At 38.9% G+C, this 24,769-nt stretch overlaps 2 protein-coding genes across 4 annotated transcripts in view; one reads left to right on the forward strand and one right to left on the reverse strand.

Annotated features, from left to right (window-relative positions):
• immp1l (inner mitochondrial membrane peptidase subunit 1) overlaps nt 1-3,095 on the reverse strand; it is a 219,522-nt gene extending 216,427 nt beyond the window's left edge. Inside the window, exon 1 of the mRNA XM_048607352.1 lies at nt 2,942-3,095. Coding sequence (XP_048463309.1) covers nt 2,942-3,059 — 118 coding nt within the window. The 5' untranslated portion in view covers nt 3,060-3,095. The remainder of the gene's footprint in view (nt 1-2,941) is intronic.
• Nucleotides 3,096-3,406: 311 nt separating this feature from the next.
• The window catches only part of elp4 (elongator acetyltransferase complex subunit 4), a 249,454-nt gene continuing 228,091 nt past the window's right edge, over nt 3,407-24,769 (forward strand). For all 3 annotated transcript variants that reach the window (XM_048606963.1, XM_048606964.1, XM_048606965.1), the window contains exons 1-2: nt 3,407-3,561; nt 8,775-8,810. In XM_048606963.1, coding sequence (XP_048462920.1) covers nt 3,432-3,561; nt 8,775-8,810 — 166 coding nt within the window. In that variant the 5' untranslated portion in view covers nt 3,407-3,431. The remainder of the gene's footprint in view (nt 3,562-8,774; nt 8,811-24,769) is intronic.

Here is a 24,769-nt window from a genome sequence, read left to right on the forward strand (position 1 = left end):
TCTGGCAGCATCTGTGAAGGAAAAAACAGTTAACGTTTCGGGTCCGGGGACCCTTCCTCAGAACTGTTCTGAGGAAGGGTCACCGGATCCAAAACGTTAACTCTGTTTTCTCCTCCACAGATGCCGCCAGACCTGCTGAGCTTTTCCAACAACTTTGTTTTTGTTCCTGATTTACAGCATCTGCAGTTCTTTTGGTTTTTATTTAGTTTACATCGTGGTTCTTTTAATAGTAATTCTAAACATTAAAATATATTAACACATTGAGAAAAGGCTACTTTGATTAATCAAACTCAATGGTCATATAATGTGGCTTTACATACCTAATTCTTAATATGTACATACGGGCTTGCAGTTCGCACAACTCCAAGTATTTGCAACGTCTCTTGGACAACTTGATCAGTTTAATCATACTTGGAATATAAGCTTTACGTTGTTTAAACCAGCTGGAATCATGCAACCAGTGCAACCCAAATTGAGCTCTGATGAAAGGGGCCAACTCAAAGAATTAACTCTGTTCCTCTCTGCATAGATGGTTCTTCACTTGTATTTTGTGTTCTTTAAATTCTATTTAAAAGCACGTCCAACTTGCACAATAACTTTTTACATGTAATGATGCTTTAATCCATTAAAATTCCCCAAGGCTCTTCTGAAAGAGCATTATAATGCAAGCCTGGCACTGAACTACATATGGCAGAAGGCCAAAAGCTTGGTCAAAAGGGGTAAGAACATCTTAAAGTAGGAACAGGAGGCAAATTACTCAGGAAACTTAGGGAGAGACCTCAGGTTTACAGCCCAGGTAGCTCATGGCTGCTCCTGGTGCAGCAATTAAAATTCCTCCCATAATATTCACATGTTGTACAGAACCCTTTGCAAACAGAAGAGGACTGACTGTCCAAGTAATGGAAGTACAGGCTCCAGTACATGGATGAATTTACCGTGTTCTGCTCAGACTTGCATTCAGTGCACAGACTGATGAGCATCTGCAACTATTTTAAAAGAGTCTTGGGATTCAAGATAATTTGAGACAAGAGCAAGATTGTGTCATTTGGGAGCTGGATCAACTAGTCCTTTGTCCCCTTCACCATCAGGTGCTGGGAATATAATTCAGAGGTGCCCAGACATGCACTACTGGAAGGATAGAGTGCCAATGTGGGAGAAACACTCCCTTTACATTGCAGGTAAGAACCTGATCATCAGGTGCTGTAAATGGTTCGAGTCTAGCCATTTTGTTTTGATCCTAATATGTGGTAATCACCTGAGCCATTTTCCACTTTATTGAGAGGTTAAAAAGGAAATTTGTTCTCAGGGTCATGTATAAATCTTGATGAAGGGGGAAAAAGTTAATAAATTTTATCCTCGTCGTCACATTATTGAGTGGTTGTACGTGTGTACATACCAAATTGTGTGTACATCCACATTATGCAAACACCAAGTGTTCATGATGTTGCAAGGTTCTACCTGTCCCCAATATTGCAAAGGACAGGTGTGGCTATATTGCTGTGGAATGCTCCAAGAAGTTCGAAAGTGGTATACCACCTGTCCTCTGTAAAGAAAGTTATGCATAAAAACATCATCAATCACAACTGGGGGGTAATTAGTTTCTAAAGTTCTAGAGTCTCTACGTGATAACGAGATGGTAGATCCTGTTGATGGTTTCACCAAGCAGACTATCAAAGTCATTTGGGGCCAGCAAGCAGCAAGAAGTGGTTTGATTTGTGATGAGAAAAGTACATCATGGTATGTTTTTCCACATGCCTGAATCCTTCATTATCAACATTCTGAGGGCTGCCATTGACCAGACACTGAACTGGAAGATCTGTATACATAGCAATGGGAGCAAACAGTACCATCTACAAGATGTCCTGCAGCAAACTAACAAGGTTCTTTTGATAGCACCTCACAAACCAATGACTTGTACTGTCTAGAAGCAAAAGGGCAGTAAGTGCATGGAAACACCACCACCAGCAAATTCCCCTTCAGGCATACACCATACTGACTTAGGTCTATATTGTCATTCCTTCACTTGTCCCCAAACTCACTTACTAATAGCTTTGTAGGTATACCTACACAACAAGGACTGCAGTAGTTGAAGAAAGCAGCTCATCACAACCTTCTCAAGGATGACTGTGGATGGGCAATAAATGCCACCCTAACCAACAATCCCACGCTCCACGAACAAATAAAAGAAAAATCAAGCTCTGCCCATGGGAATGATGTTCCCACAGAGATGGAACATCACACAGCCATGAGAAAAACAGCCAACAACAACTTGAATTCTTGAATCAGAACTCTTCAGAGATTATAGATGAATGAAGGCAAAACTGATTAGAATAAATAATATTTTGTTCATGATTTTTTTTAATAGACTGTGCATACTGGTTAATTTGTCACGTAAATTTAGTGCGTGCAAACACAGTAGTGTGCAAATTGTTTTTTTATATAGAAAGGGGGTTGTTTGTAGAAATGCATTTTAAGTACATTGGACACAATGACTTGACATATTTTTGTGTCCTCTGTTGCTTTCTGTTTCGGTTAGAAAGACCATACATGAATCAACTCGGTATTGGATGTTGGATAAGCCGTCTGATACCTTAATCGCAACAGGTTCAGGAGAGGTGATAACTGTAACACAGCAGGTTACTGTCCATAGCGGGACCAAGATCATGGTGAGAGACACCAAAAAGAACATTGTAGAAGTAGCCATTACAAATGATCTACTGCCTATGATTAGATTGGTAAGAATGGAATCAAGTTATTATTTTTAACTCTCACAAACAAAACCAGAAATTGCTGGAGAAACTCAGAATGTCTGGCAGCATCTGTGGAGAGAAAACAACGTTGATGTTTGGAGTCCAATGACCCTTCTTCAGAAGATCAGTGTTTTTAACTGGCGTTACAGTTAGTCATAGGCGGCATGGATACATTTTCCACTAGATCTCACCCCTATTTTTCCTTTTCAAGTCCTCCACAGCACACTGGAATTTGTAGTTTCGAACAGCAACTCCAACAAGACGAACGCGCATTTGGTCAAATAACCCCCAGTGACAGTTGGTTACCATTTGACAGCTTTGAGTTTCCGGTACTGTTAAATGTCTAACTCATTTAAATCAAGGACATATGAAATAATAGCAACGGGTTCTAAAATAAGTAAAGTACACATCCGTACCTTTTCTTCTCAAACTGAAGGTTAACACAAAGCTTTCACAATGTCAATGGTGCGTACTCTCAAAGACACGCTGGTACGGGAAATGCGGGAATGAGCCAATCAGAAATAAGCTATTATGGACCCCCGGTATTGACGGTTAGAAACAGCAGCGCTGGTTGGATAGCCCTTCCTAGGACGCTGCTGATTGGTGTTGTGACCGTGCGCACGTAACCACGCCCCCTCCTTCTATTACCCAAGGTTCAACGCGAACAACAGCCGTGGGAAGATGGCGTCCTGCGGTGGCACGAGTTTTCAGCGGAAGGTGCGGAGCCAACGGGTGTCTGGGACCCGGCCATCGCTGCGGAATGGGCAGCTGCTATTGTCTACTGGGGTGCCGTCTCTCGATTACATTATAGGTCAGTGAGCTCGCTTCTTGTAACTTAATTCAACCGATGATGCAGAGAAAGGATGTCTGTGACTCAAGAGTGCCCTTCCTCCCCCTGCCCCCAACCCAAACATATCTGACACCTATCTGACAGAGAGCCAGATTGAGCAAGGATACCCAATTTGTCCTAATTCGTTTTTGTGTCGCCCAGATGGTTGTCTACTCTCGAACAAGTATACTAATGAGCTGGAGTGCAGAAGACAATTTTCCAAGTTTGCAGATGATACTGCGAGGAGATATTGTGGAACTCCAAAAAGGCATTGACAAGTTGGTGGACTGGGTGAATTGTTGGGGATGAGGTTCGATGCAGAGAAGTGTGAGGTGATGTGTTTAGAAGAACACGGAAAAGACAACAAAATAAGGGTGCAATTCTAAAGGTGCTGCAGGAGTAGGGGGACCTGGGTGTATATATGCACAGATCATTCAAGGTGGGAGAACACTAAGTAAGGCATAGTGTTCTTGGCTTTATTAATAGGAGCTTGGAGTATGAGAGCAGGGAGGTGATGTTGAACTTGTACAAGACACTTGTTGGATCTTACGTTGTAAGAATGATGCAAAGGCATTGGATTGAATGCAGAATTGATTTCCCAGAATGGTTCAAGGTATGAGAAACTTCAGCCATGAGGATAGATTGAAGAAGTTGGAACTGTTCTCCCTGGAGAGATGGTTGAGAGGTGACCTAGAACCTCCACCCGATTTTTGAGGTTTTCAAAATCATGAGCACAGTCGACCGAACAAGGGGACATGAATTTAAAGTGTAAACGAAGCAAGGGTGATGTGAGGAAAAAAATCTTTCTTCACACAGTTGTTAGGGTATAGAACACACTGGCTAGAAATGTGGTGGAGGCAGGTTCAGTTGAAGCATTCAAGAGGGTGTTGGATGTCTATTTTTTTTTTTGGAGAGTAATGCTGTGCAGGAATATGGGAGGAAAAGGCAGGAGATCAGCACTAGCTAATCGAGCAGTGTGCAGGCACAATGCGCTGAAGGGTCACTGGACTCAACAGTAATGCTGTGTTTCCCTCTACAGATGCTATAAGATCTGCTGAGTTACTCCAGCACTTTCTATTCTGATTGATTTATTGTCACTTGTACTGAAATACAGTGAAAAGCTTTGTTTATGAGCAGTACAGGCAGATCACAGCAAGCAAAGGATGTACGGATCAAAAAGACATAGAGGCGTATAGGTTGCATTGCAGGTCACGTTATTTGAGGCTAGAGTCCATTCAACAGTCTAATAGCAGCCAGAAAGAAGTGGTTCCAGGCTTCTGTATCTTCTGTTTTACGGAAGAGTTTGTAGGAGGTCATTATGTTGGTCTGGGCAGTGCACACCAGCTTCTGTAGTTTCTTACAGTCCTGGGCAGAGCAATTGCCATACCAGGCCGTTGTGCACCCAGACTGTCTGCTTTCAATGGTGCATCTGTGGAAGTTGGTGAGGGACTTTATGGACATGCCAAATTTTCTGAGCCACCTGAGGAAGAAGAGGCATTGTTGTGCTGCCTTGACCGTTTCATTTACGTGGGAAGTCCAGGACAGGTTGTGTGTTATCATCACTCTGAGGAATTTTGAGCTCTTCACTCTCAGCCTCAGTTCTGTTGACGTAGATGGGGGTGTGTTCTCCTCCTTTCTTTCTGAAGTCGATGATCAGTTCTTTAGTTTAACATTCCTGTTGTAGAGTTCTAGCATCTGGAGTTCTTTACATTTATTTTATTGTTAAATAGCCTCCTTCAGCGCTGTAATTATTCTGAGATTCAGTGGAGACTTGAAATTCTGTAGAATTTCTCACAGAATGGTTACAGTACAGGAGGCCATTTGGACCATCGTGTCTATCCTGATTAAATCAACAATTTGCTAAGTCATTCTCTGGCCTTCTCCCAGTAAGTTTGTACATAGATTCTCTGAAAATCAACAAATTCTCTAATGCTGCAATTGAACTTGCCTCCACCAATCTCGGGCAGTGCATTACAGGCCGTAACCAGTTGCTATGTGAACGGTTTTTTGTATTAAGAACCAAAAGAACTGCGGATGTTGTAAATCAGGAACAAAAGCAGAAATTGTTGGAAATGTGTAGCAGGTTTCACTCAACCCAAAAGTTAATTCTGATTTCTATCCACAAATGCTGCCAGACGTGCTGGGTTTTTTTATTTTGTTTTTTCCAACATATTTGAAATATCTGATTTTTGTTTTTTGTTCTTGATAGCTTCACAGGTGGGAACAGTTTTTCTCCCTATCCACTCTGTCCAGACCCTCGATTTTGAATACCTCTATCAAATTTTCTTTTGACCTCTTCTCCAAAGAAACCATTTCTTTCTTCTCCAATCAATCTTCACAATAAATTCTTTATCTCTGGAAGCATTTGCGGGTTTTTTTCCTCTGTGCCATTTCAGATACTTTCTAGAAAGTCTGGTGCCCAAAATTGAATGCAGTACTCCAGCTGAGGCTCACTGCGATCTGTACAAGGTGGCTGTCTTTTCTTTTCTTTGCTTTAGTACTCCCTGCCTTTGTTGATAAATGTTGTAATGTTATTTTATTACCTGCTTTTCTCCATAAGAAATGCAGCCTAAAATCTTGCATTTGTATTTCTGTTATTTGCTGGTTTGCCCTGTTCAAATGTTTTGGGCCTTTTGATTTGGGTAATGACTTTGTTAGTGCTGAGTGGTAATCTCAAATTCAAAAACAGACCAATTTCTCTCTGCTTAAGATGTATGCAGTTCATTGTGAACATTGATGTTTAAAATGTGAGAACCTCTATTGTATCTCAGCAAAAAAGGTTTGAATTCTTCAGTTAATAGAGGGTACATTTATATAAAACTTTAAAATTTATGCTTTATTGAGGTAACAAGAACTGAATTATATAGGTGTAATTTTCTATTGATCAATAAACTCCAGTTACCACTTAAATAGTATAGTCTGTTTAGGTCTGATCTGATTCATAGCTTTTGAATGGAGGAACTTGACCTGAGACCAGATACCCAAGCCTGGTAGAGAATTATTACAAGATGATCAGAGGATTAGATAGGGTGGACAGTGGGAGCCTTTTTCCTCGGATTGTGATAGCTAGCACGAGGGGACATAGCTTTAAATTGAGGGGTGATAGATATAGGACAGATGTCAGAGGTAGGTTCTTTACTCAGATTGTAAGGGCGTGGAATGCCCTGCCTGCAAAAGTAGTAGACTCATCAACTTTAAGGGCATTTAAATGGTCATTGGATAAACATTATGGATGATAATGGAATAGTTTAGGTTAGATGGGCTTCAGATTGGTTTCACAGGTTGGTGCAACATCGAGGGCCGACGGGCCTGTACTGTGCTGTAATGTTCTATGTTTTATATTCTATTAAGAGATGGTAGGAACTGCAGATGCTGGAGAATCTGAGATAACAAGGTGTAGAGATGGATGAGCACAGCAGGCCAAGCAGCATCAGAGGAGCAGGAAAGCTGACGTTTCGGGTCTGGACCCTTCTTCAGAAATGGGGGAGGGGGAGGGGATTCTGAAATAGAGAGAGGGGGAGGTGGATGGAAAATGGATAAAGGAACATGTTGCTCCTTTATCCATCTTCCATCCGTCTCTCTCTCTCCCTCTCCCTCTCCCTCTCCCTATTTCAGAATCCCCTTCCTCTCCCCCATTTCTAAAGAAGGGTCCAGACCCGAAACGTCAGCGTTGCTGCTTGGCCTGCTGTGTTCATCCATCTCTACGTCTTGTTATCTTAAAGAATTACTAAACTGCGATGCTGTACATAAGGTGACCTCGCAAAGTTGGATCAGATGTTTCACTAAAGTTTTTAGAAGTAATTTTGTCGCAGGAATCAAAATCATAGTGCATTCGGTTTCTGGGATTGGAAGGAGTTACAACTATAGTTGTATTGCTTCTGACTCTTGTATAGTGTTTCCTGTATGTCAGATTTCAGGTTTGGAATGGGAGAGAATGTTCCACCATGCTCTACTAGTTGGCAGATTTGTTTGGATCCTTGAAAATAGCATACTCCAAAGTTTGAGTTCTTATAATTTTGAGGAGGAAAAGGGCTTCTGTAATATCATAACTGCCCAAATAATATAGCTAATGATTGGAAAAAGTTCTAGGGAATTGCAAATAGAATAACCTCCCTATCCAAATTAAAAAGATTGATGTGGAGTTTCTACCTTTTTTGGTTAGCTAGGTTTTTTTTTAAAATTGTGTTAGCCTCTCCTCAATTGCCTGTAATCTCATGCAACTGATGTAGAAACCATAAATTAATTTGTTGGGTTTACTAAGTAATGGCTTGGAATATTTGTTTGTATTTTGATTGGACTTTTGATAAATTGCCAGATTTACTCATGTTAAACTTCTGCCAGCTGCACAAGACCTAACCTTTGGGAGAACTAGCACAACACTAGAGAAAATACCAAAGGAGTTTTATTATTGTGCACAGGTCTTGATGACCTCTGTGCATCTCCTCAAACATGCAAATTGGGAATGTGCCAGATACTGAAAGTGTCAATGAGCTTCATTGGATTCACTGAGGTTATTTGTTGGATTAGACCTGGTGTCAAAATGTTCCATGTAGAATTCTATGTTTGAGTGAGAAAATGTGTAACGTTAAATGCTCTTACTTGAGTGTACGATTCAAAAGAAAAGAAAACAGCTTTTATTTTCTGTAGCACCTTTTGTGACTAGAGGACCTTGCAAAGGGCTTGACAGCCTTTTTGGCACTTTCTTTTAAATGTAATCTCAGTTGTAATGTAGACAAATGCTGTAGCCGTTTGTCACCAGCAAGGTCCCACAAATAGCAAAAAGATCACCCAAAGTTTATTTTTTTTGGTGTTTCAGACAGAAATGTTGTCCAGGACTCTACGGTGAACATCCTTGCTCTTCTTTGGAATAGCTTGTGGAGTAGACAATGTCTATCAGCATTGTAATGGAATAGATGCTCTGTGGGATTGAGGCTTATGATTTCTTTCTCCTAATGTGAGTAGTTTTATACACTGAATTGGAGCACAATGATTAAGAGTCATTCCTTTATGCTGCTAAGTTGTCTGATTTTTTTTTTTTGTTGGTATTAGGATAAATGGCACAATATTGTTCAGTTTCATTTTGTTCTTCATAACTTGTAACTTTTCATGTAAAACTACTTCTAAATAAACTCTTCATTTTTAAAACTTGTATTATTGAGGACACTGAAAAATTTACAATGTTAATTTCTTTTTAGGAGGAGGTCTGGCAGTTGGAACTCTTCTTCTTATTGGTAAGTAAAGCATTACATTTTTAGCAGCTCATCATCACTGAGGGTAGGGGTTTAAACAAAATGTTGAACTATTACTTGGACCAGTCTGATAATCATGTAGTGCAACTTATTGAATCTTGTGATGCAACAACAACTTGCATTTACATTGGGCTTTTAAGGTAGCAAAATGTGCCAAAGAGCTTCACAGAAGCAATATTAAAAAAATTGACACTAACATAATAACATAATGTTTGGCGAAAGAGTTAGATTTCAACGAATATGTTAATGGAAGCAAGAAAGAGAGACTTAAGGGAATTCCTGAATGTGAGCCAAGGCATCTTAAGGCACACATCCAACATGAAGTTACTGGAGTTGGTGGATTTTGATGGATGGCAGTGCTGAATAAGCAAATGTTTTTTAAATAACTTTTTTATATGTGCATTTACGGTGTTAGTATGACGAATCATTTATCACTAAAAATCAAAAGAACTGTGGATGCTGTAAATCAGAGACAAAAATAGAAATTGCTGGAAAAGCTCAGCAGGTCTGGCAACATCTGTAGAGAGAAATCTGAGTTAACGTTTCGGGTTGAGTGATCCTTCCTCAGAACCAATGGTAGCTTGGAAAATGTCTGTTTATATGCAAAAGATAGTGTGGGAGGGGATAAGGAGTAAACAATAGGTGGGGATAGAGCCCAAAGAGAGAGAGGGACCAGTGAGACATACAAAGGACTGGATAATGATCTGGCTAAGAGTGAATAGCTGTTAATGGGGACTGTTAGTGGCTAACAATGGGTGGTATGTAATAGACCATGTGATAACTAGGCATGGTCTTGGGGGTTGTGGGAAGGACATGGGAGAGGTCAAGCCCGAAAGTTTTTGAACTCTTCTTCAATTCAGTATTCATTGTTTTGCATTCCTTATGCATAAAATTTTCCTTCTGGAATTGAACAGCTCTTCAATTTGATATTTTAGCAGTGCTTGAACATATGTTTGTTTTTGAAATATAGTTACAGTTGTAATGTAGAAGAAAAGTAGCCAAATTATTCCAACAAGGGTGCCCCCTCAAACAAAGATATTTTGGGGTCATAATTTATTTATTTTTGGTGAGAGATATAATTGAGTTTACTAACTGAGTCATCCCATCCTTGATTTTCGAGTAAAGCTGATAATTTTAAAAAATATTAATTCTGCCTGAACAACATAATAATTCTTAGTTTCCATTCTGATTCATTTTTAGAAATGAAATTAGAAAATGAAAAAGTGATTTGTTGGCAAGCTTTGAGGAGCAAATCAGTGGGTTATTTGGTACAGAATTCCTAGTCTCTGAACTTTTTAGTAGGTGCAGTATTTGTATGGCCACATACCAGTCGAATGCCTGAATGTTGTCCAGGTTTTAGTTTGTATAAACACAAACTGCTTCAGTGTCTGAAGTCAGGAAAAGTACTACTGAACATTGTGCAAACCTATGTAACTATTCCCACTTCTGATCTTTATGGAGGGAAGATCACTGAAGCAGCTAAAGAGGATTAGGCTGACATCACTGCCCACTAAGTCTATAGGCTCTTGTGATGTCGTGGTAGTGTTCCTGTCCCTACCTCTGAGCTAAGAGGTATTGGTTCAAGTCACACCATCTCCTGTTGTGTAATACCATCTCTGAAACAGTTTCTGTGGGTACTTTTTTAATGAACTAAGCAGGGGCTCTTGTGGTGCAGAGTTGGCGTCCCTGCCTCCAACCAGGATGCCCTGAGATCAAGTCCCACCTGGTTCAGAGGTGTGTAACATCATCTCTGGACTGGTAGATTACCTACAGAAATTCCTACAATGACAACATAGATTGGAGATAATTAACCTCCAGCAACTATAGCCACCATCCTTTCTGCTAGATATGACTTCTCCAGTGGAGAGGTTTCCTCCTGATTCACAATGAGTTTAGTTTTTGCTCTGGCCATTTGATGCCACAAATGCTGCTTTGATATTCAGGGCAGTCACTCATTCTTGTGTCCAAAACTGTGATGTACTCAGGAACCGGTTGGCTCTGCCAGAGTCCAAATTGAGCAAAAGTGAGTAGGTTATTGTGTGTGTGCTACTCGACAGTGCTGTAAATGACTTTTCCATCAATTGTTGATTATTTGAGATAGACTGATGGAATGGTAATTGGACAGATTAGATTTGGCTTGTTTGTTTTTGTACACAGTATATATCTGCACAGTTTTTTCCACGTTGCCTGGTGTATGCCAATGTTGTAGCTGCCCTGGAACACACATCTTTAAACTATCGATGGAAGGTTGTCAGGGCCCATAGTCTTTGCAGTATCCAGGGTTTTTCTTCATTTCTTGATGTCATGTAGGGTCCGTCGAACTGGTTGAAAACAAGGATCTGAACCACTGCAGAAATCGGGAGGAAGCTAAGGTGGTTCATTCACTCAGCACCCCTGGCTGAAGATGGAGGAAGATGCTTCAGCCTTATCTGTTGTACTGATGTACTGGGCTCACCCGTCATTGACAGGAAGATGTTTGTGGAGTCTCTTCCTATTAGTAGTTTAATTGTCCACCACCTTTCACAATGTGATGTGGAAAAGATGTGACTTGGATCCGATCTGTTGATTGAGTTACTTATTTTTGCTTATTGCATGTTGGTCCTGCTACTTGGCCTTTGCATTGTAGATCTGCTAGTTTAATTCCTCACTTTCTGGTATTTCTAACTCTTGATGTGCCCTCTGCCACTCATTGGATAGTGAGTGACATTTTCAGTATTGATAGAATGTTGGCTGGCGGGCAGTAAACATTGTGTGCATAGATGGATCTTTGAATGCCAGAATGTGACGAGTGGAAGCCAGCAGTAGTATATGTTACGGCTTCAACTTCTTTCACAGATGACACTGAGATAAGTAGGAACGTACGTTGTGAAGAAGATCTGAGTTGCAGATAGAGAGGCTGAATGAGCATACAAAAATCTGGTAGGCTGAGTATAATGTGGGAAAACGTGAAGTTCTTTACTTTGGCAGAAAGAATGAAAAATCAGAGTATTACTTAAGTGGAGAACTACTGTAGAATTCTGAAATGCAGAGGGATTTAAGTCTTATGCATGTATTATAAAACTTGCTATGCAACTATAGCATAATCAAACAGGCCAATGAGATGCTATCCTTTATGATATAATTGAACATAAAAGATTACATTGAATTATACAGTATTGGTAATAATACGTCTCTAACAATGTAACAAGGCGTAGAGCTGGATGAACACAGCTTGCAGCATTCTCCAGCATCGGCAGTTCCTACTATCTCTCTAACAATGTAAATTTGTTCTCCTTAGTTAAGGAAAGATATAAATGCATTGGAGGCAATTCAAAGGAGGTTTACTAGATCAATACCTGGAATTCTCTAATGAATCCTCTAATGAGAATGGATAGGACAAGTTGTGCATGTTTTGACTGACTGGAATTTAGTGAGGGGTGTCTCGACTTGTACAAAATCCTGAATTGTCTTAACAAGGTGGACATCGAAACGATGTTTTAATTCTTCTGTGTTAATGAAGAACTAGGGGTACTGTTTAAATTTGGGAATCGGCCTTTTAGGACAGATGAGAAGTTTTCTGAGGGTTGAAACTTTGGAATTCTCTGCATCAGAAAACGGTGGAGTAAGGTTCACTTAAATTTTTAAGGTAGAGCTAAATGGATTCTTGTTAGACAAGGGGGTAAATGGGAATTTGAAATTCATAACACAAAAAGATCAGCCTTGACCTTATTGAATAACAGCTAGTTTGGGCCAAATGATCTACTTCTGTGCCTATTTCATACAATCCTTTAACTGAATAATAGTGGTAGGTTGGGGAAAATGCTGGGACATGAGGTTAAAGTGTAGTTGAATACAGTTCTGATGATTTAAAGCACCTCGATGCTCCAGGTTTTGAGTTGCTAGATATGATCAAAATTTATCCTATTAGCATAGTAGCAGAGCCACACCACCCAGTGGAGGATATCTCACTGCGAGTACTCTGAATTTTTTATTTTACAAGTGGAGAATCTAGCATTTAAGTTTCCCTCCTAAGAATCTCTTCTGCAAAACAATATATTGCCCCTCATTTTCTCAAAGCACGGCACATGAGTCGGGACCAAGTGTAATCTTCATATGAAGAAGATTAGAAATCTGGGATAATCATACTAAGTATATTTATCTAATTCAGTTCATGTGTTGAACATTTTTGTCTAGATTTATGTTTGCATTCTAAGTTATTTTGTTAACTTGGTATGTGCACTTGTTATGCTGAACTTATAGCTTGCTAGTGGTTGTGCTGTTGCACCTGCCAGCTGAAAAATATAGTTGATCCATGTATGAACAAGCAATATATTACAATTACTTAGTGGCAGAAACTACAGCAACTATCTTCTAAATCCACCCTATCAATCAGAAAATCTCTGAAGATGTTTGGCATTTGTCGTAAGAGAATAGATCTCTCCTCTGTTTTTGCTATACGTTACTTCATACTGAACTTTTGCTTCAACTGGGCAGAAAACCAAAAATCTGACCCTTCAACTCTGTATTAGGGATTGGCTAGCTAAGCAGCCAGTCAAATCTACAACCCCTGCCACCACCTTTTGAGATTTGACCAGCTAACACATGCCCCCAAATCCTTGCTCGTCTGAATGAAATGGCCAACATATTGTCTTTGAATGTTAGTGGAATGCACAAGGAACCCTTTCGTCTAAAGCTTATGTGGTATGTGTACTTCTGAAAGATGCTTAAACTTTCCAGATAGCTTGTGTACTATATGGATTTAAATTGCTTTGAATTGAATTTAACTTGAAAGGAAATAAAAGTTCCACATAACAGACTGTTAACAGAAGCAGAAGTCCATGGAATTGAGGACAAATAACCGACGGCTGGGAAATTGGTTGAGTGGTAGGCCACTGAAAGCAGGGATAATAATGCCAGTATGTGACTAGTAGTGTCCCACAAGAATCTGTTAGGGCCTTAATCATTAATTATTAATGACCTGGACATGACTTTCTATGCCATTATCCAAATTTGTTGATGATGCAAAAGTTAGGCATCATTTCTACTGTCTACAATGCTAGCATAAAGTTACAAAGAGATGTTAATAGACTAGATGAAAACAGTGGTAAAACTGTGGCAGATGGATTTCAATGTAAGCAAGTATGAGGTTATCTAGTTTGAGCTGAAAAGGATAGATTAAGGTGCTTTCCAGATGGTATGAAATTAAATACAGTGTATGTCCAAAGAGACTTCAGGGTTCAGGTGCGCAGATCTTTAAAATACCAAGTATAGGTGCAGAAAATTATCTGTAAGGCTAATGGAATGCTGGCCAATGTATTTAGAGGACTGGAGTATAATGATGCAGAAAGTAAAACTCTGGTTAGACCCTACTTCGAGCACTGTGAGCATAACTGGGCACCAGACCTTAGGAAGGATGTATTGGCTTTGGAGGGAATATAACAGGTTTACCAGAATGATACCTGAACTTCAGGGGTTACATTGAGGAGAGATTATACAAATTAAGCCTGTTTTGCTCTAGACTTTAGAATATTAAGGTGTGACCTGATCAAAGTCTTCAACATATTAACAGGAAAAGACAGGCTAGACTAGGGGCGTGGTCTAAAAAATTAGTACTAGACTGTTCAGGATAGATGTTAGGAAGCACTTCTACACACAGGCTGGTGGAGGTTTGAAATGCTCTTCCACAAATGGCAGTTTATACTGGATCAGTTAGCAATAATCTCAGATTTAAAACTTCAATAGGAAAGGTATTGAAGGATATAGGTCAAAGACAGGTATATGAAGTTAGCCCACAGATCAGCCATTATGATGTTGAATCATGAAATTTTCTTGAATGGCCTATTGCTTTTTCTATGTTCCTATGCAACCAGTTGATTTAGAGTTGCACAAACTTCCTCTCAATCAGCAGTGAAATATCTCTCAATATTACAAGGATAAATGAAAAGGAGCAGATTATTTGGTCCAACAAACTTCCCTCATCTGTTAGTTAGCCATGGCAGCTGTTTCTTTTCAATTCCTATGTCATGTCCTTTCTGTATATCTAACTTTTAATTCCTAGGTTAATATCTGTCTTTTTTTTTGAAACACCTCAGTTGATTCTGCATCTGTAGTCTACTAAACAGTGCATTCCATTTTCTCAGACTTTTAACTTTTATTTGGACTTGCTTCTGTCTGAATGATATTAAAATCTGAATGCAAATACCCATATTCTGAAGGGAACAATTATCTCCTAATTTAAACATTGCTCAAGGAAACTCCTGTCGATAGTGTTCCTTAAGCTGTGTACCTCTTGATTTATAAATGCCAAATGATTCAATATAGTTGAATAATGAAGTTTTCTAGAACAGTGTATCATGGTTAGGCATCTGCAGTTGATCTGCTCCTTAATTTACAGCTAGAACGTTTAAGCTAATGTAATAATTTAAGTAGAAAAAAGCAGCAAGCAGATCAGGGATGAAAGATTTACTCATTTTCCATATCCATCTGTTAACATTTGATAATAGTTTGTTCAGGCGCTTTTAGTTTCTGTTTTATTCATTGTCATTTTGCTGTTTTAAAAACACGAATCAGAATTTTTAGTGTGCCAGCTATAAATGGAAAAAGCATGCTTACTAAAATTTTGAATATATTCAATGGAATCTAAACTTCTAGTGATAGTATAATCTAAAAATTCTTTTGACCCCTGTGAAATATCCACAACTAAAAGCACCATTTTTTTTTTCCACATGGATGTCCGTTACTTTCAATGCTTTTTAAACACATCTGTTCACAGAAGACTCATCTTAGTTTTGAATGTTTGCGAATACGCCTCATCGATCAGTCATTGCTCTAAGTGATTATTCACTGCAATGCAGTGTTCTAATTCCACTGTAATGAAGTTTTATGTCATTGGCACATTTTAAAATTGCTCGGTCATTAATTAAATAAAAGATGCGCTATTTTATGAAATCAGCTGGCTAAAATAAGTTCTATTTCACTTATATAAACAGAGTCACTTGTGTTCTCTGCTCACCCAAAGTCTATCTTTCACAGGGTCATGATAAAATCCAGTCTGAAATGTTTGAACTCTAATGTGCAATTAGAGGCTGTTCTTTCACTTGTCTTTTAATACAGAGAGTCAGGGGGACAATATGCTCTGTACTCAACCAATAGGATGTGCAGTTATACTGTCCTTCCATTGCTCGGGTACTTGCCCTACTGTGTAACTGCAGACAGATACTTGGTGGAGGTTAGCTGCATGCCCGTGTTAGTACAGGAACAACAAATGGCCTGTATATTGTAGCAACTTGTTTGAATTGTGTTGGGAAAGCAGTGAGTTGGACTATCTTTGTCCTAAGGATAAACTGTGCTGCAAAGCTCAAGACGGGAACAGAATTATGTTACAGGCAAAAAAAGGGGGAATTTAAAAAAAAAAAAAAAAGTTTGTTTATGCTTGGAAATTGAAGTTGAGAATCAGGATCAAACATGCTCAAGGCTAAGAAAGAGACGACAGGATAAAGTATCCACCTCGTCCTCACCCTGCCTAAAAGAGGTACTAAAATTGATTTCCGTTTTAGCTTGCTTAAAGGTTCATATGAAATGTTATCATGTGCCAGGTTACCAGGTCCCTTGAATTCATGTAAGTATTAATCATGGACATCTTTCAGCGCTCCATGCTTTGCTAAACTTTGGCATGTTGTTATACTGCTCTTTTAAAGCTCAGGTGCATTAAGGTCACACAATAGAACACTCTCTTTTCACGAAAGATTGCACTTCAGTAAGTAAACTTCCTCTTCAATCAATTCCATTATTCCTCAAATTAGTTTAGTTGGAGAAATTTGTGTTTAACCTTCCAAATGCATTAGCTGGCTAATTTAATCTCATAATAGTGAATTTGAGGCCTATTAAACCATTAGTTTGCTTCAGTACAAAAATTCTCTTGAGATGTCTATAGGAGTTCAGTATATCCATTGCTAGAATGGATCCACAATGTAGCGTTTTAAAAACTATGTATCCATATCCATATGCGTATAAATTTTTAGTCAAATTAACTTTGCAAAGTAATTCAGTTTCAAGCTTAAAAATCAATTATTGTAGTAGCTTAGTGTATGTGGTACACATCCAACCAAAAGTAACGTTATCTTCGGAGTTAATTATAACAACTGCTTGTTTTGCTTTCTGCAACTCCTACACTACCTAATAATTCTAGGTGAAATTGTCTTAATTACAAAGTTGCTTCACATATGCCAAAGAACTTGTGATGTACCAGTTGAAATGGTACATATGCTTGTGTTGACCATTTAGATGAATGAACGTTGGACAATATAGCATGGCGCAAGAGAGACTACAGACCTGCTACTTAAAGAAACCCAGATATCTCAATGCAGTTCATTCAAAATATAAATAAACAAATAATCCATTTTTTTTCTTTTCTCACAAACTTGTGCAATAACATTGTAATCAGAATTGCCTCTTCTCTCCCTTCATTTACTGCTTTAAATCTTACATTTACAAGTGCTTTTCAGCAGCACAATTGCACTTAATTAAGAATGCCTGTAGAAAACTGAAGGGATACAAGAACCTCTTTGACTGTTAACAGCTGCCAGCAAATTCTGAAAGAAACAAGCTTTTTGTCATTACATTTTTATGTACAATATAATGGTGATGTTGATTTACTGAAAAAATAAATATCATAGCTTTAAGGTTGGAAAAATCTTATGCATTTTGTTATTTGGCGATTTTTCAAATGGAGCAATGCACCTGAGACAGAAGTGACTATTTCAGTTCATTGCGAGGGCCATTAAAGTATCTTCTGTCATTTTGAATCATTCTTGCATTAATATAAAGCCCTTTGTTTTTTAAGTTTTAACACATGTGAGCTGAACACATAGGTAAATGAATATGTTGTAAAATACCTTGTAAATCGAGTTTTTCTTTAGATTGTGGCGTTTGGACCAAAAGGAGGTGAAATAAACCTTACTGCATTTGGTGAACTCAAAAAAAAAACCTATGTGGTTGTGCAAATGAACACTTGAACATGTTGTCAATTTTTCCTCTTTCATTAGCTTTTAATTCTCTAGAAGATTATATGTTTGCCACGACACAGACGCAACTGTTGAACATGGATACGTTTATCTTTGTGCGTATTTTAAATATGTAAAGAAGATGGGGTAGACCTTGGAATTTTGATTCTTGCACTTCTTTTCCATTCAAGTATTAAAATGACAGAACTAACATTAGACTTTTGCTTCCTGGTCTGAAGTGGCTCTTTAATGGCTCCAGTTAAATTGCAGGACATTGAGAACAATAACCTAGTTTTCTTGTGCTTTATCTATATAGAAACGTTTACTAAACCTTTACAAGGCAATGAAAAATTAGTGGCCACTAAGTCTCAGGAGTGCAATGAGAAAAAGTGGTGTTGACAGGATGATATGGTGGATTTTGATTGCAACAAGATAGAGGTGCTAAAGCTGAAATAGGTAAAAGGCAGACTCTGACTTGGGGGAGGGGCTAGCCTTCACATGCCCCCAGTGTATTTTTGACTGGGGTGGGGAGGCTCATAAAGTAGGGTGGGTGCCCAACCCACCACTTTTCTATCCATTACTGAGCTAACCCCTGTAATATGAGGCTCAGAAATTCGCAGCCCATCTGCCACACTTTAAATAATGAAGGTCAACTGCCCATGATTTAATACAGTTAAAGTGCAGGCAATCAAAAAAAAGCATGCTTGTTTAAAATGTTATCTCAAATAAAGGTGGGTTGTACCATCTCTGCAGTACACTCTTTAATGCATCAGGAGCACTCCATTCCACTTTTCCTTCCTCTTCATGTGGATTTTAAATCCACCTGTTTTACCCCCTTTACCCCCAATGAGATTGACTGACTGACTGACTGACTGCGGTCAAACCCCCTGTAAACTTTCTGTTCCTAACCTTAAAACTGTGCAGCCTGGTTATTGATCCCTCTACTAAGGGAAAAATGTTCCCTGTATCTACCCCGTCTATGCTCCATAAACCTTGTACGCCTTAATCAAAATTCCCCCACCCCCGTGGCAGCCTCTGCTGTGAGGAAAACATCCCCAGCCTGTCGAGTCTCTCTTCGTAGCTGTATCACTGGAGCACAGGCAACATGCTTGTGAATATTTTTTTGCACCCCTCCCTCTTATGCAATCACAGTCGTCTTTATAGTGTGGTGAACAGAACTCCAGCTGTGACCTAGCTACGTGCAGTACTAAATGACATACTATGTCATAACTTACTTGTACTCAATGCATTGTCTAATAAAGGCAAGTGTCCCAGATGTCATCTTAACCATCTTATCTTTGAAGGCAGCAGGACAAGTAGATCTATAGACATGCACGCCAAGGTCCCTCTGAAGCTCTGTACTTCCTAGGGTCCTACCATGCAACATGTACTCCCTTGCCTTGTTAATCTTCCCAAAAATGCATCACCTCACACTTTTCAGGATTAAACTCCAATTGTCACTCTTCAGCTCATCTGACTAGCTTGTCTCTCTCTTGTCTTGGTCTTTCCTCCTCGCAATTTACGCACTGCCAATTCGCATGTCATCTGTGAATTTACTGATCATATCTCCTACATTTCATGTCTAGATCATTAATGTTCACTTCAAACTGCAGGAGGCCCGGCACTGAACCCTGTATTACAGCACTAGATGCAGGCTTTCAGTCACAAAAACGTCCTTCTACGATCTGCGGGTGGGGTGGGGGTGTTGGTGGAAGGGAAGAAGGTGACTGCCTATTTTTAAACATGATCCCTAGTTCTAGATTTGCCACAAGAGGAACATCCTTTCAATATCTGCCTGGTCAAGATCTTCAGGATCTTCTGCTTCAGTTAAGTCACTCCTGTCTCTTCCAAACTTCAAAGGATGCAGGCCAGGCTCATAAGGCAATCTTCTCTGTTCATTCCATGTAACAGTTAAGTAAACCTTTATCTGAACTACTGCCAATGCATCAATGTCCTTCCATAAGTAGAGTGACCAGTATTGTACATTGTACTAAAGCTGCAGTTTCACCAAGGCTGTGAATAACAGAAGCATAACCTCCTGACTCTTGCATTCAATTTCCTTTGTAATAAAATATAACAGCCTTGACTTTCTTGATTATGTTTTGTACCTGTGAAGGCTGTGCCTTCTTATTGACTTGCTCACTGAGCTGACTTGTTTTTGTTCAGACATTTTGCCACCATGCTAGGTGACATCGTCAAGGGAGCTTCCGGTGTGCCTTCTGCAATTCATTCACCAGAGCTCCCACATCTCTCTGCAGCTGTGAGCTCTGCAACCTGTCAGCATTTAGACAATATGCTTTTTTTCTCATTTCTACCGAAATGGACAACTTCATACTTTCCCACATTTTACTGTGTTTGCTAGACCTTTGCCCATTCACTTAACCTATCTATATCTCTTTGTAGGCACAACTTCAATTTTATATGCTAATCTCTTATGTGGAACCTTTTCAAAAGCTTTCTGAAAGTCCAAGTAAACCACATCGACTGGCTTCCCCTTATCGGCTAACTAGTCTTTCAAAGGATTTCAGAAGGTTTGTCAAGCATTATTTTTCACAACTTGCTTTCCCAAATATTTTTGTTCATCAGCAAAAATCACTACATACCTTCAGACCCTTCATCCAATTCAGTTATGTAAAAACTGTAAAGATTTGATGCCCCAGCACTGACACCTCTGTGGCACACCACTTGTGACATTCTGCTGTGAATCTTTGGAACTCCTTCCCACAGTGAACTGTGGGGGCAGAGTCCTTGTACAAGGCTTTGAATAACGTTAATTAGGGTTATGAGGAAAGGCTGAAGAGGCAAAAGGCGTGTTCCTATTCCTAATTATTACAGTTCTATGATTCCTCGTGATTTTACCAAACCATATGTGACGATGCTATTACTTTATAAAGGTAATTTTGTCCTGGGTTTTGTGTTGTTGTGTTTTTTTTTTTGAAGAGAGGTTGTAAAGGCAGAGGAACAAAACTGGCCACTGAAAACAGCTTGAGCAAATAACTTGAGGCCTTTTTTTTTTTAAAAACCAGTTGTAACAATGTAAGGCCAGTGGCCAGCGCGCTCAGACCAGGCTTTCTAGTGTTCTATTTTAGCTGTAGCAGTCAGAAGCTGTTTGGGGGTCCCAGAAGAGGTGGAAGCTTCAGCAAATGATTGCTAGCTGCTACTTCCTCCTGAAATATCTCTTGATGTTGTTTCCTCCTGGATTAGAGAACTGCATGTAAGAATCTGTGTCTGAATTTACCTTTTTGCCAAGGAGTGTGTTTATGGGATGTTACTGTACTAGAACAGTTGATTAGTAATAACTACTGTATCTATTATTGGGTTAAGCTTTCCAATGATTAAGTTATTCTAAATACCTCTACCTCTTCCTCTTTTTGTATTTTAACTATAGTCTTTAATTTGTGTTTTGACTAATGTTGAGTAGTTTGACCAACTGCATCACATCTAGAACGTGCATCTCACATCTACCTTTAAAATAAGAAAAGTTAAGGTCGAGGCTACTTTCTTAAAATATTTTGAGGGAGGTCTGGTCTGGTCCATAACACAAGTCATCAAAATTATGCAAAGGAGGCCTCCAAAAAGGGAATATTAGGATACACCCTTGCCGATTATAGGGGGAGAAAAAATTAATAAATTGTAACATTTACAATCTAGCAGGCAGGAATAGAATTAGGAGAAAACCATGTCAGGCCTAATTGGAGGACTTTGCTTCCATCTCTTTTATTTATATTGACAGTTGCAAGGCATTGACATACGTTAGAAAGGAAAAACTAAAAGTGAGATGTTGTGGCATGGGTTAAAGGGTTTATAGTGGGGTTTTCGGGGAGCTAATGGCAATTCAGATAATGTCTGATTTGCTGCTCTGTGGTACAATTTATAATGTCCATTTAAAATCTGAACTACTAATAATATTCCAGTTAACACTACAATGCTTATTCCTGATTTTATTGAATTGGATGCATGAATGTTCATATTTGAAAATATTCCACCTGTGCCTCCAACGTAAGTTTTCCACAGTTAATATTAAGAAATTGGAAAATGAATTATCGCTCTTTTTTTTGAAATGAGACAATACTTTGCTACTTGTGGTTTGAATAAGTCAGTAGAAAATATACATAAAGCTTGTGTTTCGTGTATTAGTCTAACTTCAGTCCCCACTTTGTTATTCTGAGTTTTTCACTAGTTTATTTTCTAAAGTACCTCCCACCTACTCTTTCACATGATTGCCAAAGTCACCACATCCCATTAATTCAAAAATCTTCGATTGCATCTAGTCATATTTCTGTAGCTTTACCTGTATCAGTTTAAGGTTTGCTTTTTAGATGAAAAAGCTTAAGTGACTGACAGTCTGGGCACAACCTTACCTTTTCCTCACTTTTAAAATTTTTGTTTTTTTTTCTTTATTCATTCACGGGATGAGGGTGTTGTTGGCTAGGCAGCGTTTATTGCCCACTCCTAATTGCCATTTAAGAGACAACCACATTTCTGTGGGTCTAGAAGCACATGTAGGCTAGACCAGGTAAGGAATGGCAATTTCCTTCCCTAAAGGACATTAGTGATTCAGATGGATTTTTCCCGACAATCGACAATGGATTTATGGTCATCCTTAGATTCTTAATTCAAGATATTTTATTGAATTCAAATTCCACCATTTGTCCCAGAACATTATTTGGGTCTCTGGATTAACAGTCCAGTGATTAATACCACTAGGCCATCGCCTCCCTATTGAGTGTCTAAGACCAAGGTAAATATTAAAATGTTAGAAACCATAATCTATAATGATTGATTAAAAATGATTTACCCAGCAGCATTTCTTCTGTCTTGCGATAGAAACACATTTTGGTTTTGAATTCAAAAGAGAATACTGTGATGTTGAAAATCCAAAATCAAATCAGAAAATGCTGGAAGTATTCATAGCTGAGGTATCTCGCGTAACTGCATAACACCTTAGGTCTGTGGCCTTTCACAGAACTGAGTTAAACCATATTTGAGTAAATGAAGGGGGGAATGAACCAATGGGAAAGTCTGAGATAGGGTGAGTTGTAGGAGGGGTGAAGTGCCAAAAGGTTTTGTGGTAAGTTATCCAAAGGGAGTGATAATTGATAAATAAACAAAAGAAGTGTCCAGAAGTATGAAGCTGTGTGGCAGCAAACTGAATGAGTGTGAGACAAGAATGAAGTGAGGCAAGACTGAACTTCAAAAAAAAAACGAAATAGCAACAAAGGTTACGATCTCAAATTGAGCAGTTGAACAATGCTGAATTCAGAAAGCTGCAGAGTGCCGAGTCTCAAAATTCTCCACCTTGCTCTCACTTTCAGTTTTTCTGGCCTTTCCTAATCTTGTTAAAGCGTTTCAATAAAGTTCAATGTCTGGTTGAGGATCAAAACCTCTGCTTTTGATTGGGCACCTTTTCAAGCTTCTGGACTCTGCATTGAGTTCAATAATTTTGGATCATAATTTCTGCACTTTGATAATTTTGTTCTTTTTCTATTGTAATCCCTTTACTTTGCTTCCAAAATGCTGCTGTCGTATAGATAACCTTTTTAATTGATTATTGATGAAAAGGACACTTTTTTTTTTTTTTTTGAAGCTTTCTATTTTCCACTCAGTCAGGTCAATTTGCAAGAATGCAAATTTAAGGGAAAAACAATATTTGTGGCATGAGAGGAGAGTGTTAATTGGTTGGCTAATGGACTCTAGAGATGTTGCAATTATGAATGCAGCAGATGGTTGACAATTAACTGCACGGGTTTGTTTAAATTTTAAACTAGGCAGATTTACCACGACTGAAGGCATTGCCCTGATAAATGGACCAACAAATATTTTGTTGAGTTTAAATAGGCGCATGCCCTACGTTTGTAAAAAGCAGGCCCCTGTGTATTAATATAAGTAGCTTTCCTTAAACACTAGGGATGTATGCTGTGTGCCCAACTGACAATCCTAAATAGGTTGGTAATTCTTTTGCAGACTGAGGATTATCCAGAAAATGTTCAACAACTGTATTGACTGAGTGGACAATTTTAAAAATTATGCATTGTTCATTCACTGTTGGAATTGATGGTTAGATCAGTATTCATTACCAACCTTCTCTCTAAGCTGTACAAATGCGCAGCCGCTCTGCTCCAAGCACAGTGATTGGCATGCCAACACAGATCACAGCATTACCTTCTGGTTCCAGAAGCCACTGCCACACACCTGAGTAGAAAAAAAATAAATTTGAAAGGTTACTGTTCATTACCCATCCCTAATTGCCCTTGGGAAGATGTCACTGACCTGTCTTCTTGAATCACAGGAGTCTGTGATTTAGGTACATGGGCAATGCAGTTAGGAAGGTAGTTGCAAAAAAGCAGTGACAATGAAGAAAAGGTGATATTGTTCCAGGTCAGGATGGTGTGTGCTAGAAAGGGAGCTTGTCTAAAGCTCTTGCTTGAAATTAAGAAGGGGATAACGTTAGTAAAAGCAGTGAAACTATATGGGGAAAACATGCTTCTAATCAACTTTTTGTGATTTTTGCAATGCATGAGTGGTTTTTTTGCCCTTGGGAAAGATAATCCAATAATGATCCAACACCAGTGTACCACGTATTGTATACAAAATGTTCTATTACACTTTCCGATAAAGCAGAATGCATTAGCAGACCTGATGACCTTGGAAGAAAAAAGAGCCATTAATTAAGTCATTAATTTAATTCAATGCAGATAACTTCATCTTTGACAAAAATCAGCAGAAAAGTCTGCATTTTCAGTGAGGTGGTAAACAAAATTATCAGAGCAATCTTTGCATTTGTCTATTCACACAAGAGGCTATGGATGAAGTAAGGTCTGAAACTTAGAACAAAACTTGTAGGTACCAGCACAGCATTGTTCACAACCCCTCCCTAAGCCTGTGAGACATGGACAACTACTCCAGGCGTATTAGACAAGTGGACAGTTTAGGCACATATGAACATCAAAGGAGAAGACA

Source organism: Rhincodon typus, chromosome 17, assembly GCF_021869965.1.
Source record: "Rhincodon typus isolate 14 chromosome 17, sRhiTyp1.1, whole genome shotgun sequence".
Taxonomy (NCBI): Eukaryota; Metazoa; Chordata; class Chondrichthyes; order Orectolobiformes; family Rhincodontidae; genus Rhincodon; species Rhincodon typus.